The sequence below is a fragment of the Malaclemys terrapin genome, chromosome 18, assembly GCF_027887155.1.
Source record: "Malaclemys terrapin pileata isolate rMalTer1 chromosome 18, rMalTer1.hap1, whole genome shotgun sequence".
Taxonomy (NCBI): Eukaryota; Metazoa; Chordata; order Testudines; family Emydidae; genus Malaclemys; species Malaclemys terrapin.
The window spans coordinates 5484508-5505344 of record NC_071522.1 but is presented as its reverse complement, the minus strand read 5'-3'; the positions used below and the strand labels follow the sequence as shown (position 1 = coordinate 5505344).

General features: G+C 42.6%; 1 protein-coding gene across 1 annotated transcript; it reads left to right on the top strand.

Moving 5' to 3' along the window:
- Positions 1 to 123: 123 nt before the first annotated feature.
- TUBD1 (tubulin delta 1) lies at positions 124 to 11490 on the top strand. Its single transcript, XM_054008082.1, has 9 exons — positions 124 to 299; positions 2095 to 2289; positions 3071 to 3218; positions 3734 to 3950; positions 5018 to 5249; positions 7333 to 7497; positions 8276 to 8416; positions 9388 to 9571; positions 11144 to 11490. Exons 2-9 carry the CDS (start codon positions 2118 to 2120, stop codon positions 11244 to 11246), a joined length of 1362 nt encoding a protein of 453 aa, XP_053864057.1. The 5' UTR covers positions 124 to 299; positions 2095 to 2117; the 3' UTR covers positions 11247 to 11490.
- Positions 11491 to 20837: the final 9347 nt, after the last annotated feature.

Below are 20837 nucleotides of genomic sequence, written 5' to 3'. Positions count from 1 at the left end.
GGCCGCTAGATTTACTGGCATCGAGCATGCGCAGGCTGCAGATTGAAGCTTCTCGGCTCGGTGCAGGCGTATGACGTTCACTGAAGCCTCCACCGCTGATACTGTACCTGCAGCCCCCTACACCGCCTCCTGCTGGCTCAGAGCATGCGCAAACGCTCTGTGGCAAGGCGGTTCTGTACCGATGCCGGAGGGGCCAGGAGGGCTTGTTGTGATGGTAACGCCTCGCACGCTCCCTGAGGGAAGGAGTCTTGACCTGCTGGGGCAGAATCCCGGCGTGAGACCGTGAGGGGGAGACTCAGGTACCGAGCTGGGCCCGGCGGGGAGGCGCTTGGGGCTGGGGTACGCGCCCTGTGCTGGCGTGTGGGGGGGGGGGGGGAGAGGAGGGCTACATGGGAAGGCGGGGATGCAGGAGGGGGACAAAGAGGCATCGCTCTCCACGGGGGAGCAGGATGGGGACCTGAGTTCGGGGGGCGCCACGTACGTGGCTGGATGAGGGGGGATCGGGGGCGCCACGTACGGGGGCCTGGGATCGGGGGGGTGCCATCTACACGGCTGGATGAGGGGGGCTTGGGATGAGGGTGCCACATGCGTGGCTGGACGAGAGGGGCCTGGGATCAGGGGGGTACCACCTATGTGGCTGGATGGGGGGAGCCTGGGATCGGGGTGCTAGTCCAACTCCTACTTCCTTCCCCCCTCCCCCGCAAAGATAGAATACAGTCATTCTCAACATTCTTGATAGATGGATTGGGTATTAAACCAGAATTTACAGGTCTAGGAGTGTAATGAGTGGTCTATGGCTGCTTTAACAGAATGATAAATACCAACTATTATCGTTTCAACTGGATGGATTATGTCAGTGTGAATGGCTTCTACCTGTCAGCTTAGCTTCACAGAGTAATTCGTCTCATTGATCTAGCTTGGTTTCATCCACCCCCATTATGCATGCAAGAATCTAAATTCTCACATTTGAAATGGGATCCTGTAGATCTTTCAGCAGCAGGTGCCTCTTTGCATCTGCAAGGAAGGGACTGTTGGCAGAGTAATGCCCCAATAGGTCAAGTAGGCAATGTTGGAAAAGATTTTGTTTCACCCAGAGGAGAATGTGAGGCAATAATCTGTCCACGGTTGTATCCTGAACTAGCCTTTTATTTCTAAGATTTCCCACTGTTGCTACCACCCGTGCAGCTCCATCAGTGGGAGCATTAATATAATCCAGCATTTTAACTCCAGTGTCATTTAAATTTGCTGGTCTAGGCAAACTGCTAGTTTAAAATACCAGTGTCTGGTCTATATTAGAGCTTCTACTATGGCTAACAACAGTATAATTGAACCACTGGGACTGCAGAAAAAGAAGTAGACAAGCTTGCAACAACACTGAATATCAATAATGTCTAAGGAATGACAATAGAGTCTTCATGTGTCAGCAGAGACTTGCACGTATGAACAGATGGGGTAGCACAGTTGTACTTGAGCATTAGTCATTGTGGTTCATATTAGGCACCTTAGCCTTAAACCTACAGTGTTTGAGGCAGTTAAATACACCTCTACCCTGATATAACGCGACCTGATATAACGCGGTAAAGCAGTGCTCCAGGGGGGCGGGGCTGCGCACTCTGGTGGATCAAAGCAAGTTCGATATAACACGGTTTCACCTATAACACGGTAAGACTTTTTGGCTCCCGAGAACAGCGTTATATCGAGGTAGAGGTGTATAGGCAGGCTTTTTGTGACATAAAAGAGAGATATAAGTACCATGGAAAATCCAATTGTTCTATTTTTTCTGGTTGTCCTGAGCAGCAATTGGTGGGGACAAAATTCAACACCTGATCCCCACTCAAACACATCACAGCCCCACTGTGGCCACTGTCAACACCCAATGATGGCCACAGCCCCTTCAGAGGAGTTTCAGCTACTAAATCCACACAGCTGCAATGTTTAAATAGTCTGGAAAACCACACAGCTGCCCTTTGTACAAGGGAAATTTCACTGCCCAACTATGCTCTTCATGGCTTATGAAACTGGTCCAAAGTCTTCCACTCTCTACAGTTTGATCAACCACAGTAAAAAGCACAATTCTATATTTTTTCTTTTTAGGATTAAATCCAAGGTGAAGGAGAATGTCAATAGTCACAGTACAGCTTGGTCAGTGTGGTAACCAGATTGGTTATGAGGTGTTTAATGCTATCTGCAATGACTTCCACAGCACACATGGACTGTGCTCCAAGAAGGAGAATGAATCCTATCAGGACGCTTGCAAGGAACGTTTCTTCAGTGAGGAGAAAACTGGAGGTACAATTTTTAAGGATTTTTTTTTCATAGCATACTGAGCCTGTTAGAAATATATGTAGTAATAAATAATACTTTGCATTTCTACTTAAGGATGTGCTTTAGGTATATTCATGAACTTACCATCTCAGCCCTGTTGTCATCAGCATTTAACAAATGGCAAAGCAGACACTGAGAGGGGAAGTGACTTGCCCAAGGTCACATACCAAGTCAGTGGCAGAGCTGGAACAGCTCCCTGCTGTGCTGAACCCTGATTCTGTGCCTTAATCCCAAATCCACCTTGCTCTTTCTTACAGTAATAGAACTATTGCAGTGAGCTTTGTTTTTCTTGTTTTGTACCTCTGATTGCCATCATACATTCATGAGAACTAATAAAGAGCTTTTCTAGATGAGAAACATGTTTTTTTTCTTTCCAGATTTCTGTTTATTACACACGTTAGGTAGATCAGATTCAGTACTGGGGCATGAAGCCCGTCCATTTCAAATGCTAGCTGACATGAATGGTTTCCCTACTGAAAAGGACTCCTGTCTATGTACAGTTGCAAAACACTTTAGGATAATGAAAGGTTCTATGTAAATGTAAAGCTTTGAGGGTCAAATCCCTCTCACCTTATTCTCATGTACTGCCCCCCTGAAGTTATTGGGATGATTTGCATGAATAAGAGAAGTATGATCTGGCCCTTCGTATGTTTTTATGCCCATTATGTGAACATTGTTTTCTTGTTAAAAGGTTTAAGTATGATGCAGTCTTTTTGATTTTGCATTTTTCCCCCTCTCTCTCCAGTACCTGTTGCCCGGGCTGTACTTGTTGACATGGAACCTAAAGTAATCAGTCAGACCCTCTCAATGGCTGCGAGGTCTGGCCACTGGAAATATGACCATCAGTCACACTTCTGTCAGAAACAGGGGTCTGGAAACAACTGGGCAAATGGGTATAAATGATCACCACAAGCTTTGCTAATAATGATACAGCATGTGAATACTAAGCAACTGCCTAGATTCACAGCCATCCTCTCTTAGAAGCGGAAATGTTGCTGCTGTGAAGTAATACACTGCATGCATAACATTACTCTGATTTTACTGCTATTGTAGACTGCTTGTGCTCTTTTTGCAAGGAACTGAGATTGGTATTAACAGTGAAGACCTACTATTCAATTACAGAAAAGTGAACAAAATGTCACTTAGACATCTAACTACTTGATTTGTGGGTACAGAGTGGGAGGCTAATTTTAAAGATCAGGCTCTTAATGCAAAATAAATGGCACAACAGAAGAATTGAGGATTGTTCACTACAGGCAGCACTGGTGATATAAAGAGTTAGATAAACGGATTGGCATTTTTAAAAGAAGGAAAAGCTACTTTATATGTTTGTGTGGTTGACTTTAGATGCTTTTGTTTTGCTATAAAGTAAGAGTTCTTGCTCTTTTTGCTTTCTCTTATGCTGCAGTTACTCTGTTCATGGGCCCAGGTACAGAGACGTTATCATGAACCTGGTACAGAAGGAAGCAGAGAAATGTGACCGACTCAGTGGATTTTTCACAGTAATGAGCATGGCTGGTGGCACAGGATCAGGCATGGGAGCCTTTGTGACCCAGTGCTTAAGGGATGCTTTTCCAACCTCATTTATACTCAACCAGGTTATCTGGCCATATGGAACCGGTGAGGTAAATGTTAAAGCTCCATGGGTGTTTTGCAAAAATTTTAATCGGTATTAAAAGGCCAGGCTAGTGATAACAACCCCCCCCCTACATCTGCTTTACCTTCTGCTGTTACAAATAACACCTAAAATGCCTATAGCTGAGATATATTGGAGAAAGGGAGAGAATTGTTTCTTTACAGTTTATTTACTTTGTGTATTTAATATCACCTTATGTATAGTCAGTTTCATTGTTTGCCTGCAGTCAGTTGCTTTGGGTCCTTCAAAAGTGAAAACAAAACATAACTTTTAAAATGTGATTGTAAAACGGCACGTCCCAACTATGAGACTTATTTCACTAGTGCCTGAGCCTAACTTAGTACGTATAAGGCCCCCATTGCCATAGTATGTGAGCACATCACAATTTTTCTCCATGTATTTATCGTTTCAACATCTCTGTGAGGCACAGAAGTACTATTATCCCTATTTTACAGATGAGAACTGAGGCACAGAGAGACTGTGGGCTAGTGTACACAAGAAAGGCTTTGCCAATACAGCTGTAATAGAGACACAGTTTATAACCAGCATAAGGAGATCTTTTGCCAGTATAGTTAAACTGCCTCCCCAAGCAACATGACCTATGCAGACAAAAGGACGTGGGGGCAGGGAGGGAGGTTTGCTGGCATCGCTATGTCAGACAGGGGTGTGAATTTTTTCCACACCCTGTACGGACATAGCTATTAGTGTAGACCTGGCCTAAGTGACTTGCCCAAGGTCACACAGGCAGTCTGTAGTGGAGCAGGGAATTGAAACAAGGCTCCAGTTTATTACATGGCAAGTATAATCAATACAGCATGATCCTACAGGTTCATTCTCAGTATCTTGTTATGAATGCAGCTGTGGATGATAAGATCAAGGCAGGCCTTGTTCACTATCCAAGTGGAAGCTAAAAGTATTGCTGAATTGGATGCAGGATCTTGGTAAAGGGGGAATCAGTCACTCCGTGAAGAATATCAAAAGAGGTGACATAAGTTACATAGACAAAAATTCTTAATTTGTTAACTCATCCTTGTTGATGTATGTTTTTGTTTCAAGGTAATTGTTCAAAACTACAATTCAGTTCTGACACTCTCACACCTGTACCAGTCATCAGATGCTCTCCTTGTTCACGAAAACGATGCCATCCACAAGATCTGTGCTCAGCTAATGAATATTAAAAAGATCTCCTTCAGGGATGTAAATCAAGTAATTGCACATCAGCTGGGAAGTGTGTTCCAGCCCACTTATTCCTCAGAAGGAGCCTCCCAGTATAGCAGAAGTCCACTAGGTATCTAATTATAACAATACTTTCTGCCATCTAATGCTTTCATTTCAAGGATCTCAGAGCACTCTTCAAACAGCGAGCTAAACATCAGCCCCCCTCTGTGAGTTGGGTATTATCCCCTCTTTTAAAGATGATGAAACTGAGGCAGAAAGAGATTAAGTGACTTGCCATTGGTCATACATCAGTTTTGCAGCAGAGTTAAGAGTAGAGCTTCTGACACCCAGTCTCATGCTTTACCACCAAGTAATGCTTCCTCTTTCCAAGAGGCTGGTATCAGCCTGGGACTAATGTACATTTTAGGTGAAACCATGTGCAAGTCAGTGGTTTTGTTTCGAGTTTTGGGGTTAGTTTAGAACTATATGCAAACTGAAACCAGATAAAAAGGCTCGCAGAAAAAGCTGCAAACCAAAATTAGAGTATTATGCTGCTCTTGTTAGTGATAAGACAGGTCTGTGATGTGTGTCATCCTGAAACGAGAGAATTAATTTATCTATAGTGCCAAGATTTGTGGTTGCTACCCAAATTTTCCACTTTGGCATTTGCCCATTGGTCCCTGCAACAATAGACTCTGAGTGCAGCCAGACAAATGCAGAGGAGGGTTTATTATTTTCTATACTCCATGTCAGACAGAAATGCGGGGGGTGGGGGGGAGAGAAGAACAGGCTGTTTGTGTCTACATCCTTATGGGTGATAAGGAACACAGGGTCATTCCCTCTGTTGTTCCTGTTTCTGTGTATTTATTTATGGTGCATCTTCATTGTTTTACCCTTTTGCTATACAACCTTTACCATGAAGAAGGGGAAAACAAGTTTCAGTGGTCTAATGAAACATGATTAAATGTCATAAGACCATTAGACTTGCCATATTGGTTCAGAGTAGCAGTCTGCCTCGTCCAGTATCTTTTCGCCAACAGTGGTCATTACCAGATGCTTTTAGAGGGAGGCGGAAGAAACACCCTAGCGCAGCGGTTCTCAAACTTCATTGCACCGTGACTATCTTCTGACAACAAAAATTACTACACAACCCCAGGAGCGGGGACCAAAGACTGAGCCTGCCTGAGCTCCACTGCCCCGGCCGGGCGGGACCAAAGCTGAAGCCCAAGGGCTTCTGCCCTGCGTGGTGGGGCTCTGGCTTCGGCTTCAGCCCCTGGCGGTGGGGCTTGGACTTCAGACTTGTTGGTGCCCAGGGCCAACACCAGCCTTGGTGATCCCATAAAAATGGGGTCATGAACCACTTTGGAGTCTCGACCCACAGTTTGAGAACCGCTGCTCTAGTAGCCATGGAATAACCTGCCCCTAGGGGAGATTTCTTCCTAACCCACATCTGTTAGTAGCAGGTTTTTGCCCTGACTCATGAGCATTTATATCCCCTCTGAATAATTATCCCATTTGATGTAACTGAGTTACTTATTGTCTCTCTCTCTCTCTCTCTATATATATATATATATTCAATTTTTAAAAATGTGTCTCATAGAAGCACTACTTTTTTAGTTTTAATTTTGTCCATTTCGGTGTCATGTCATATCCTCATGGTCTTGTATTACGAGAGAGTAAATAAGAGCATTAGTTTACCTTGTCTATCCTATTTGTTATTTTGTATAGTTCTACCATGTCTCTGCTCTAAATAGTCCCAATCGCATACACAATGGGCTTTCTGCCTCTAATCATTCTCATTGTTTTTCTTTAAACTCCTTTGATTTTAGCTCTCTCTCTGAGATACGTTCACTGGAACTGATTTATACTTTGACCTAACAAGAGCATTATAATACTATCACTGTTTTCCATCCCATTCTTTATATATTCCAGCATATTTGCTTTTTTTGACCCTACTAAACAAGGAGCAGATTTTTTTCCCAGTGATTGATCTGTGACCTCTCCAGAGTGCTAACATGCCAATATAGACCCCAGCAAAGCGTATGAGTTTTTCATATTGTTCACTGGGATGTGTATGACTTGCACTTATCTACTCTGCATGTTGCCCCTTCATCTTGTGTCATTAGGTCCCCATGAAATTCCTCACTATTGTCTCTCATAGACTAGCCTAAATATTATTTGGGCAGTCATGGCAGCTGTTTTTTGATTCTCAGGAGACTTAATGGAGTCTTTAGTTCCCCATCCTGAATTCAAGATGTTGGGTCTTCGTAACATACCGCAGATGTCCGAGAACTCCCTGGCATACAGCACATTTACTTGGCCTGGGCTCATCAAACATCTAAGACAGATGCTTATTGCTAATGCTAAAATGGAAGAAGGTAAGAGGTGTGTGCACACCCTGGAAATCAGTCACTCTTTCAACATAAGTTTCTACACGTGGAATAAGGTTTATTGCCTTTGAGAAGTCACTGGCTAGCTTTAACCAGTTCAGAAAGAAGTAGCCCCCTTCATCTAGACATCCCCATATACCCACCAGCTCTTTCAACTAATAACACTGCTGCCATAAGACCTTCCAGTTCATCCCTGCTTTAGCTCCCAGACCTCTCAACTAGCTATAAATATTAAGAATATGTAAAACAAAACATTTGGGGATTTACTTCCATGATTCACTTGGAACAGCTCTTGGATTCCTAGTGCTACTTTTGTTTTTTATTACACTTCAATCCTTCCACTTTTACCTAGACAGGCGGTGAACTGTAATATGGCTTCCAATTAAGAGGTAAGGTGCCAGCAAGGCACAAGAATGGTGAACTGTTTATTGTGGACATTTCCTCTGTGGTAGGAATAGTGACTGCAGTGGGAGATTTCCCTCCATAAGACCTGCAGGTTGAGCTCCATTATCATCTAAGAGTCACGTAACTGCTGCCTGATCAGTGAGTGGAGCCTATGTGCTGTGGCACACCCTTGGCCAGACGTCCAGTGCCAGGTACTGAATAGCACTAGCACTAGACTGGCTCCAAGTAGCCTGCAGTACCTTTTTCTGAATGCAGCCATATTTCACATCAGGAAGATAGGAACTGAAAAACGTAAATTAATTAAGCACATCACACAATTGAAATATGGATTTTAGTTTGTTTCAAAAACTTCTGTTTCTAGGTATCGATTGGCAGGTGCGACCACCATTGCCAGGGCATCCTGTCCCCCCAAAAGCCTCTCCAAATAAGGCACTACATTTTAACACCTCCATCGCCAACCTGGTTGTCCTGCGAGGAAAAGATGTGCAAAGCGTTGATCTAGGTGAGAAAAAATACACAGTACATTAGTTATTCCTTCTTCCGTCTCCCACTGTTTTCATTGTAACAGTCACTGGCGAAAGTGACAAAAGCCGAAGGCTGCATACTTTAAAGATTAAGGTCAACATTCTCTCTGCAAACACATTCTAATGCCCAAGGCTGTGTTATGCAGTCATGAAGGACTCCTATATTTACATACGTAGACGCTACACTGGCAGTATCTATCAGGGCTTCCTAAAGCAACTTGCGGGAAAGGAGAGGTACGATCAGACTGTAAAATTAAATTCTATCTGTGTGATAGGATTCATTGCTATAGTATAATGCTACCTGGAAAGATACTGAGCCGCTACAGGGGTGGGAGACATCATAGCTTGCTTATCACAGAGCACTGAAGCAGTGCTGGGGTACTTTTATATCCTGCCCTCACCACATTGTGTGGGAAAGAACCAGTTTGAACAGTTACACTTTTACTAGGCCCATCAGGTGGAAATATTGCTTGGAAGTCTGACTTGATTTGCCAAGCAGCAGCTGAGGCTTTAGAGAACTGGTGGAACAGAGATACATGGATGACTTACTGCAGCTGTTTTTATTTTCAGCTCAGGGTCTTGTGAGATCACCCACCTCATTCTACACCACTCCCAAAGCCCCAGCTTCTAATTATTAGCTGGGACACAGCGGACATGAGAACAAATTACAGTTTTCCTTTCCACTTATGTTGGTTTGTGAGGTTGAATGGGCAGTAGCTGCAGGAGCTCCGTGTTGCCCTGCCAGGCACAGAACCAGTCATAAACTATCCTTTTTCAGGGTCACTTTTTAGTCTCCATATTCATGCAGTAGATTTAAAGCACAGGTTCAGAGTTCTAGCGTACAATACTCAGTGTAACATGCTGATTGGAAAATTCTAGTTGAACCTATAAAGAAAATCACTTGGTAAAACTTCATTAGTCAGAAAAGACTGCCATATTCCCATTGCAGGAGGTTTCAGAGATCCAGCATTGTATACATCCTGGCTAAACCCTCAAGAGGCCTTTACTATATGGAAAACACCAAGAGCCTTTAACAAGTATGAAAAATCTGCTTCTTTGGTCAGCAACAGCCAGTTCCTGCTGAAGCTTATGGACAACATTGTGGGGAAAGCTTGGAATATGTTTGCTTCCAAGTAAGTGAAAATAAGACTTTTCATTTAGACTTTTCAGTGTTTTCATTGGAAGTAAATAGTTGCAAACACACATCTCAGTTTAAAATGCTTCACAGATCATTCTGATTTGCGATAAAAACCCTTAACAGTAAAAGAAACAGTGATACCTTCATTACAGAGTGTGTGTAAATATGGTGGTAGTTTTCCAAATAATGTTCTTGGGAGATTGGGGTATAGAAGCCTCTGCGTCACAGATTCAAATCCAAGCCAGGCTGTAAGTGAGTGCAAGTTGCTGATCAACCCTGCTGTAAAATATGAGCACAATACATACATATAGGAGTACATCCATTCCTGCAAAGAGGAGGAACAAAGCTCCCACTGATCAAAACAACTTAAGAGGAACCGGTGCTGCGTGGCTGATTTCCTAGAACATTGAACCAAATTCATTTCAGAGAAAACTTGCCAGAACAAATTTTTTTTTGCAGGGCACTCAAAGACAGTAATGCTAAGTCCGGCCAGTGGCTATTCCCTTACCTTTGTTAAATGGTGGGTGGCCTGGAACCATTTCTCCATGGCACAATTGCCTTTTTCCCCCCAGCAGTCTCTGCAGAGGAACTTGAATGATCATGGAGGCTGTTACGTCGATTCTGGAGGAACCAACTCTAGGGTTGAGGCACCGTGGCAGAGCGGTGCAGGGCAGCTTGCACTACCTATGTAGTATCTGTTCGGTAAATAAGACCATTTCCAGTGTAGTCAAGTTGGCACTTTCACCAGCACTAAAAAACCCCCAGAGTTACTTGTCCATTCCAGACTATCCATTCGAAAACGAATAGATACAAACTCTTTTACTGATCACACGGTTTCTAGGTTGTACCCAGATTTGCTGCTCATTCCAGGAAACAGTAAGATTCCTGGCTTGGTTCAAAAACATTTTGGGCGTTGCTATGTTTATAAAGGCTCTGACCCCTGAGGTTTACTTTTCCTTAAAACCAGACTTTAACTCAAAGAATAATGGCCTCTTTTATTTCATCTCATGAGGCCAAGATTATTGGGCGTCAGAGGGCAAATGTCCAGTAAATGTGGGAATTAGCCACATGATCTGTGTGAAGAAGAGCTGAATGGTTTTGTTCCTAAATTTATCATCTGTTAAACTCATGCAACAAACAGCAGTTTTAAGTTTGTCCTGCAAAGACTACTTGACACTTTGCTCATCATAAATGAGTAAACTGCTACCTCCAAGTCCAATAATTGCTTTTAGTGGCTCTGCTGAGATTCAGAAACAAGCCAGAAAATGCTCTTTGTATTTCCCCAGAAGCCAGCCATTGAACCTGAAATTGTATTGTTCCTTTAAAGCAGCATACCTGAGGCTATAAACACTATTAGAACTGGATTATGTTGTACTATCCAGTATGAATTACACAATAAGAGTCCAAACAAACAAACGATTCAGTTCTGGTTTACAGGGGTGGAAACAGCTCATTACAACCAGCTCAGTCTGATGCTGTACTAGGTGTCAGATTTTTAGGGACCAATGATTTGTAATGTTTTGCTGTCTCGTTCTCGGTTTTTTACCCAAACTCTTTGCCCCCTCAGAGCTTATGTTCACCAGTACACTAAGTTTGGGATCGAAGAGGAGGACTTTCTGGACTGCTTCACAACTCTGGAACAGGTTATCTCTAGTTATGCCAGCCTTTGATTTTTCAACTACTTACAAACAGGGCTTTGTCAGAGGGAGTACACACTGAAAGGCTTTCTGTGTCAGCTTCCCCAAGTTGAAGTGGCTAAGGGAGGTACAGGAGTGTAAATGCTCTTTTTGTTGTTGATGGAATAGTAATCTACGTCAGGACTGAATATATTCCTTGTCTCCCATACAAACAAGTGTATTTTGTATATAAAGAATTTATACATTGAATATTTAATAAAAATTTTATTTTTCAGTACATTCTCCTTAATTTACTCTGATTTGAAGCCCCCTAACTTCTACTCCTCCTCCCCCTGGCCATGCATATTTTTCCTGAAGAATTTCCATAGCCTGAATTTTTTTTCAGGTTGAAATCTAGCGTCTGAATTAATATTAACTGTCATGGTATAGTAGGACTGAAGGATGCTGTTAGTTACAGTACTAATACAATTTGATCTTTCACTTTAAACTTTACATTCTAATACTTAGCCTGAGTGTGTTTTACCAATAGCCACCAAAATACCCATTATCAAAGTAGTACTAATAAAAATAGCTAAGCATCATTTACCATTACTTATTTGCTAATATTCACTAAGGCCCCATTTGCGGTGCAGCAAGCTGGTGTTCAATTCTGTGGCACGCCCTCCCCCGCCCCCCCCGATCACTGTGGCACTCCAGTATGACAGACTGGAGATTCTGCAGCATCTTTATTTAAAGTTTTTTTTTTTTCTTTTTTAAATTGAGGTTCTTAATTCATATGAAAGTGAATGATAAAGTTACTCTAAGGAGACTTTGCTGATTATGGTAAATTCCATTTATTTTCTGCTGTCTCTATATTGGCCAATGTGCCACATTTAGGTTATCAATCTTTATGGTTCAGAATTAACAATCCCTTGAGAAGAACCGAGCAGTTCAGTTGTCTCAGCTACTGTTGCAGATTGAGGGATTCACGGCAACCATTTATATCTGGGCTATGTTTATAACATTTTTTTCTTTCCACAATGAGGGCAGAAGTAGCTTTGATAAATGAAAGATTCTAGAGCAAGGTCATGCTGCAGATTCCACAGACGCTGGGCCCTCCTGGAATGTTGGGTAACTTCAAAAATCCCCCTTAGAAATGTGTTGCACTTTAGACCTAGTTTTCCACAACCACAAGGTGGTGCCATTGTCAAGCTAGAGCCTCCAAATGTTCACCCTGTGAACTAATTGAATAGGAAAGCTGCTGCAATCGCGTGCAGGGTACAGCAGCAGCACATACACTGGAATTAGGGCAGATTTATGACCTTTCAGCCCTGGTTGTTCCTTGTTTTGTTTTTTGTTTTCCTTGTTGCACAAGATAGGAGGTGGAAGGTTTTCATATGGTAAAATATCACACTGGGAAAGATAGATGTATTTCTTTTGTACTAAATCACAAACTTCCTCCTCCTTTGCTGACTGGAGCCATTTTCATTTTGTTGTTTCCTTTGTATTTCTTATCCTCCATTTTTTGTTTTTCTACCTACATACACCAGGTTCTTCATTACAAATAGCCCCCCTTTCAGTGGTCACACCATAAACTTCAATCTCGAGAACTCTTCCCTTAAGATAGTTCAGTAGATTCATACAATAAACTTTCCCTTAGGTCCTGATTGCCTTGTAGCCCAATTAATATGTGAGCGCGCGCACACACACACACACACACACACACACACTCACTAAATAGCTGACTATTGAGTTTAAATATAGAAAGGTTGACCTGTTTTAGACACACCCTTGAACTCTCTCTTCCCTCACTCCCTAGGGAGAGTTTTTGGTTTGTCAGCATGGTTATAGAGTTATTTTAGGTCCAGAAAATATCTTTCACATGAAGTCTAACGTAGGGGCAGCCCCAGATGCAGAAGTGATCTTGTGACTCACCTGGGCCATAGATTAACTTGCAAAGTGCCTGCTGTCATCCTGTTTCCCCTTACTGCCTTCACTGGTTTACACACCTCTGCATCCTTCAGGTTTAGCCTGGGAACAGTAGTACTGAGACCCCCTGGGAGCAGCTGTTCTGGTAGTTCTGGCCTTTCAGGAAGAAGGAATTGGTAGAGTTTATGAGTCTTCTTGCTGAGGGTTGAATAAGTGAGTAACTGATTGTTATGAGACTGAGCCAGTACTGGGGCTAAATTCACTATTGCTGGAATATCACGGTAGCTAATTGTTGAACCCGTGTTAGCTGTTTCAGGGCAAGCCCCAATGATTCTGGCAAACATGGGGCTAGCTGCTGGGGATTGAGGTTGAACTCTAAGACAGACACATCTTTCACCAGCCTCTTCCCAGTAAAGGAGAAAATTCCGCTGGCTGTTGACAACATGAAGACTATTAGGCTCATCCCTTATTTTGTGTGAACTAGGAGTGAATTCGGAGACTGATCTTAATTCCTTTCTGTTATGCACAAAAACTAGCTCTGAAAATAATATTAATGCTAGAGTTTCATATCTGGATTTAGGGAATTTTACAGCTAAAGCCTTAACATTTCATGGGATGGCAGCCCTGGATTTGTTGTTGCAGTAGTAGTAAACCTACCACTACTGTTCTCACACTAATGCACTTACATTTTTTTCTGTCCAAGAGATGTCACAACATTGCATCAGAGGATTTTTCCTCCAGAGACCTAGCAAGGAATCCAATCAAACTCATCCTCTCTCACTTGCTTTTTCTTAGCCAGTCTTTACTTAGCCACTCTGGTTCCTGCTTTAAGGCCCATTCAACTCCCCCTGAAGTCAGTGAAAAGACACCCATCATTCTAATAGCCAAGCATGTTCTTGAAACAAGCTTAGAGGCTAATAATTGTTTTTACACTGATTTTTTCCAAGTTGTTTTGGGGATTTTTAAATTAGAATTTCTTGATAAAGAAATTTTTCTTCTCTGTAAAAATGACTTTGTTGTTTCCTAGCTGCTGGGTTGCTAACTTGAATAAAAAGGTTTGGTGGGTTTGTTTTGTTTTTAAACCCTTCTTGAAAGTCTCACTTGCTTATTTTTACTCAAGAGACTGGAACTTCTTCAGAAGGAAAGATTGCACAAGAGGTTAAGATAAACACCACAAACTATTCAAGGAACAAAGGGTCAGGAAAAGACAATACAGAGAACGGAATCTTTTCCCCTCTTGTTAGCAACATAGCAGGAATTCTTTTGCCTCAGTGTTTTAAAAGAGCACTGCTGAAGTATCAGAAAAAGAAGTCATTCTCCTATCAGAGCTGACAATACGTAACCAAGAAATTTGATGGCTGAAGACTGGAAGTTCCAGGAACACATGACCCAACCTATAGTTCTTGAGAACACGGTGAAACAAGATAAAATCTTTAGCAGATAAACCTTCTTGGAATCGGAGAGAGATCTTGCTGCTACATCAACAAGTAAGCAGATATTCCTTACTGCATGAGTGTCATCCCTTTGTTTCTCTTCTGCATGCTTATTATTCCGAGCATGGACGTAACTGATCCATTTTGTCTGTGGAATTTGACTTGACAATTTTTCAATTTCAGAATTAAGAGATCGTTGCTAGAATCAGGAAATGTAACAGCCATCTAAGGTGTGATTTCAGTGCCGGGGAAAAAGCAGGAAATTCCAAATACAGGTAGAAAGGTAGAGCTGCAATTACAGCGAATCAGCGATGATTGAAGAACAAAGAGGATAGATTCAGTAGCTCAAAGGCAGAGCAGAACCCACCTATTAATCTTTGCTTTATGAGGATGCCTGACAAAACTTGCTCACAAATAGGATTCAGGGCAAAACATTGCCAATTCCAGCAAGGAACACACCTCTTTGCAGTAACATGACAGGATGGCACCCAGTGACCAAAATAACAAATGTTCAGAAAACAAGTTTCATGCCAGCAAAAATGGCCTTGAGGCTGTGAGAAAAATTTGAGGGGAGAATGGAAGTGTAAGCTTTTGCAGCAGCAGTCACCATTATTTTCATGGCTTAGCACAAGAAATTGATCATTGGTTGGGATCCTGTTTCATCTCTAGGCTACTTCCTCTCAGGCTGTTCTTTAGCAGGGACAGTGACTCTGGATTCAGCACCCTCGTCCCATTCCAAAATGGACCTACTCTTCTGGCATGTCGCATGGCCCCTCTATTTCCCCAGGGCCTTTGGGAAGAGTGGGCTGAGAGTTAGCGGAGCGGGATGACGTGTGATTTTTATTATTGTTTGAAATTATATTAGTCGAGCAGCCTCGGCAGTCCCCCTTTTTATTTTACTGTGAAGATTAATTATGTACGGTAAACTAGAACCTTGGACGGGGCCTTTAACCTGAATGTAATTAAATAAAATAAGTGGCTTGATTCAGCAGTCCCCACAAGCTTATTAACTGAAGGCCTCATTCTAGGAGTCATGGACAAGTATCCACATCGCAGAAACTACCAGAGCTGACACTGTTACAATAGATCTATTGGAAAGAGGCCAAGGAATGGAGCATAATGCCTGCACTACTCATTTGCCCAGTGCCCCTCCCTGTGAATGTTGAGGCAGACTGATTGGCAGAAGGTAGCTTCTGCTGAGGCTGAGTGTTGCTGACCTATTTGGTGAATAAGGGAACTTTACTTTGGTCCTACCAGTCGGGTGCTTTTCAGCAGCACCAAAAATTGTTGGAGGGAGTGACAAAGCCTTGAAGTGGACATAATCGACCTGGCTATCAGTATACATTCATCCACAAGAGAACCTCCGTAGTGGAGTATTGCAGAAGGTATAGTCTGCACAACTTGACTGTGTTGGGCCTTGAATGCAGAGGATAATTTAGTAAAAGCGGTTACAGATCAAGGAGAGCAATTAGTTAACCAGGAAGAAGGAAGCAATGTGTTACAATCAGCTAATGAGACTCAGATACAAGGAGCCTGAGTATTAGTTTTTATAAAATCCAGTGTAGCTGGAAGAAGTCTTATGAAACCAGGCATCAAATTCATGAAAGAAAGCACACTCACAAGTCAAAGTCGGTGTTCTAGAGAAGTCCGTGAGTTTTGGATACCACTTTAAAAACGTCCTGTCCAAAGTTAACAACTCATCTGGGATCCGTAAGTCAAGGTCTGAATATGAAAATCAGCTAGTCATTGCAATACAGTGCAATAGCCACATTTGAAATAATACATGGAACTGATTTTTGAGATATAAATATATTAAAGAAATTGAGCATGAGCTGGTGCCTTTCCCAAACTGCTCAAAGCACAGTCCATACACAGCCTTAGCAATACAACAAAGTTCAGTGTCAGGCTCCTTTCCGGATTTGGCTGCTCCTAAGATTCCTACTCCAGGTTCGCTCTGCCTACATGCCCCCCATGGCTCAGTCCAGCACTGCAGCTGTAGAGAGTCTCCTTTTTAGATCAGATTAGATTATCACAATACCCCCTTCTGGCTTTATAATCCTCTAGACAGCCATTTCCCCTATATCTGGGTGGGGTAATGAGTCACCAGGCTTAGTGAGTCAGCACAGCCCATTTAACCCTTCCCCAGCAGGCTACATAGCTGCAAAAAGGGTGTGGTGTTTCAAGCAGCCTGTTACATGGAGGAAAGCGTAAATGATGAAAATAGGATCTGAGATAATCATCGAGTTTACAGAAACTGCCCCAGTTTAATGAAACAGGAGACACAGGCAACCTTGTGAAGTTGCGATGGGAACAGGTATTGCAGATGCTCCAGCGTTATTGAGCTAGTGGTTTGAGCATTGGCCTGCTAAACCCAGGGTTGTGAGTTCAATCCTTGAGGGGGCCATTTAGGGATCTGAGGCAAAACTCTATCTGGGGATTGACCCTGCTTTGAGCAGGGGGTTGGACTAGATGATCTCCTGAGGTCCCTTCCAACCCTGATATTCTATGATTCTAACAAATGGAAGAGGTAGCCTGAACTTAACTCCATAGTCCTGTCAAAGCTGAGGGATTCTAGGCAGTGATTCCTCCCTCAGAGAGAGTAATTAACGTAAAACAAAACCGCAGGTGGCTGTATGTACATCTAGTTCAAAATGCTGCTTGATCTTCTAAACCTTATTCATTTAAGTGGGGCTTACTCACAGAAGGAGTTCCTCTTAAGTCAATGGGACCATTCATGTGAGTTAGGGTTACAGGAATAGGCCTGCTTAAAAAAAAAAGTTAAGTTGTATCACAAGATATAAACAGCAGAAAAAAAAGCGATAAAGGTTTCTTGGGCCTCCGCTAGCCTAAAATTCCTTGTGTATAAGATACTGACTTTGATGAGTGGTAGAATTAACTAGAAGAACAAACTAGTTAATGTTTCAAAAATACAAAATACAGCAGAAAACTGCTCTAAATCATCACACACCAGACACTGACAGTTTCTTGTTTGAACCTCACTTGCTCTTCAAGAGTTTTTGTTCCATATTTACATGCATCAGGAAACACAAACTCTATTCTATTGATATATTATTTGCACATTTAAAGGTGTAAATTCTATTCTGTGGTCTCCTCTAAATATTTCTTTATACATATTAGATTACATGCACAGTATAGTGTTTATACACAGATTCACAAAAATACACTTCATCTGCTTGAGAATGGTGTAATTGTGGTCAGATGGCATGATTTAATTTGATCTTTTGCCCAGCAAACTTCAATATGTAATAGATCATTTTGTGGAGCTTGTAAGCAGAACACCGCCAGAGGAGCCAAGTGGAAAGCAGCCCTTCTCCTACACACCGCAGAAGGTGTAATAAAATACTGACTCTTTGTATTTTGTGTTTGGCAAAGGCAGCTGCAGAATCATTATAACACTCTGAGTAAGTAGGGTGAGACTTGGGCAATCGTTCAGAGCCACTGCTCTCCAAACCGGTCAGTACAGTATCTGAGCTCAAGAATACACAGCCGAGTTACACGCAACATCACTCATTGCTGGACTATCATTGTCATTTGTATCTTGCAACTCGCAAGGGAAAAACCAGTGGGGTTTTCCCACTCTCTGGGCAGTTCAAGCTTCCAGTTCTGCCTATGTTGTAACTGCTACATTATCTAGAAAGTGACTATATTACTCAGTAGTTCAACAGTGTAAGGTAACAACTTCTCGTTTCTTTACTGGATTTTAGGTGAAAAACCAGAATGCTAATATATGCAATTGATTTATGTAAATTCAACTAAACATCCTTATCCCCAAAGGAAATATTTGATTCTTCTGCACCTGCTAAGTCTGAATATTTCCACTGAGTTCTGTTACACACAAGGCCGGGTAGTTCCCTCCATCAATCCAGTATTTTCATTTCAGAGTATTGTTGTATATAAAAAGAATTTGACCCAAGGTCTACTGCTGTATTTTTAATGGTCTGGTGATATTCTGATGACATTACAAATGATGGCCCCAATCTTACTTCCACACAGGTAGACTTCTGGGCCTGGGCTGAGCCATGCTGAAGTCAAAAGGGCTCCGTCGAGGCCGAGGTCACTGAGCCAAGGGGCTGCTCAGACAGAGGCAGTCATTGGGACCTAGGAGAGCAAAGTACACAACAGAAAATAATGCCAGGAAAACCATAGAAAAAATGCAGTTATAATCCCTGGGAAAAAGCTGAAATTATGGCTCTTGTAAAATAATAGCTAGCTCTTCTCATCTGTACATCTCCAAGCACTTTACAAAGGAGGTCAGTATCTCTATCACCATTTTACAGAAATAAATGATTGGTGGGGGGAGGAAAAGAAGCAGCACAAGACTGGCTTGCGAGGCCCGGATTGCAAACCTGTTACTGGTGTATGAAGTTGGACAACTCACTGACCCTCATTATGTCTTAATTTCCCCATTTGTAAAGCAGGGGGTAACACTCACCTTTGCAGAGCACTTGGTCATTATGGACCAAACACCTGGCAAGTGCAAAGCATTATCATGGACTTCTGGGCAACAAAAATAAGTGTTGCGATACAGACTGTAAGATCGCTCTCCACCAAAAAAGCCAGGGGCTTTTATCATCTTAAGTCAAATCCTGAAGTCCTTACTCCAGGCAAAAATGTCACTGAAGGTCACAGAGTTTTGCTCAAGTATGAACTGCAGGGATTTGGCCCATTGAATAGTGACTGAAAGCTAAGCAATTCCAGTTTTCATTTAGCCTCTCTTGAAGCTTCGCCTGCAGCCAACGCCCTTCCCAGAACCAGGCCTAAAGCAGGCCTCCATAAAAGGGCCTGAGAAATGTTCACACTACGGCTTCACCTAAAAACGCTGCAGCCATTTGTGGGCGCTAGTCGCCGTCTTCTAACTCCTGACAACAGCAGCTGTATTGGTCAATAGTCAATGTAGTGTGTGTATACACGGTAATTACACAGGCAATTCAGCCCTATATAAAATGCGTAGGGGAGGTACCAGATTAAAGATCACCTGCTGCACCAACGAATGCTGATTCTAAGCAAGGCTGCTTAGATAAGCATCCCTCCCCCCTTTTTTTATTTTCATTGACCTTTTTAGGCGAAGCTCTGAGTAATAAACTGGCTCTGGATTTCTTTAGAATTCATCTCTTCCTGTGGCTCGTTTCCCCACCTGGAGTCCCTCTTATGCAATATATAAAATAAGTTCCATAGCAACCAGTGGTGATGTCGCAAGCAAAGGTCAATAGGACTTAGATGAGGAATAAGCAGCAGGAAACAAGCCTCTGAAACCAAGAGGCTGTTTTTATGCAAATATCTTCAGTAATAAGGACCCAGAGGAAGGGAAAGGCTGAGAATGACTGACATGGAGACGGAATGGTTTTTGGCACAGAGAGAGCAACGTCCCCTCAGGTCAGAGTCAGTGGTAGAGATGGGAATAGAACCCAGGTTCCCAGCACTGCACCATAGCTGTAATGGTTAGTTCTAGGGGAGCATTTCACTGGGGGGAGGTTATTTGGGTAATGCTGCATTAATAGGGGAAATGTAGTAGGTGATCTAGTAGCCTTTTCCCTGCCCTAGTTGCTTTGTTTGTAATACCACGTGAGTGGGCAGTTTTTGGTTACTGTGGAAAATGCTAATTCTGTACAGACGCCTCCATAGGATCACGGCTGCTCAGATACACCTAGTAAGTTGTCCACATTTGCAATAATTTGACTATTGTCACTTTTTCTTTAGAGCAATTGATGAAGCCCAATTCTCTGCTCAGGGAAAGCACCTGAAGAGGCAATAGCATAATTAGTGGTTACCCCATTCCACTGTGGAGGCTGGGGCCTACACAGAATGTGGTTTAAGGAATCCTGGAGTCCTGGGACAGCCCAGGGCCAGACCTTGGGAAAAGCACTTGAGTGAGAACGATTCCATGGACAAGTCTTGCTAATAAAGCAGCAGGCTTATTCCTGACAGAGTCCCTATCACTGTAGAGCAGCAAGGCCCTTGGCAATTTGACAAATGTTCAGCTACAGTATAGTGTGCTGCTTACAGCACAGACTTCTAGGCGGTCTTAAAACCAATTTAACAGACAAATCGCCACCAAAAAGTGTTTATATAACTGGGATCCACGGCTACGTCTTCTCTCTAAATATAGCAGTTTACAGACTGGTATAAAGCTCCATGCAGTAACAATGTCTGAAAGCAACACACTCTGTCAAGGCAAAGGGAAGGGGACAAACGGTTTAACTAACGGGGGGATTTTTAGTATGACTGTGTAGGTGAAACACCTCAATACCACTGGCCCAAAGAT

Coding starts and splice junctions, on each gene's coding strand:
- TUBD1 (XM_054008082.1), top strand. CDS start 2,118: ATGTCAATAGTCACAGTACAGCTTGGTCAGTGTGGTAACCAGATTGGT. Junction 8,417..9,387: donor TGTGCAAAGCGTTGATCTAG/GTGAGAAAAAAT, acceptor TTCCCATTGCAG/GAGGTTTCAGAGATCCAGCA. Junction 9,572..11,143: donor TGGAATATGTTTGCTTCCAA/GTAAGTGAAAAT, acceptor TTGCCCCCTCAG/AGCTTATGTTCACCAGTACA.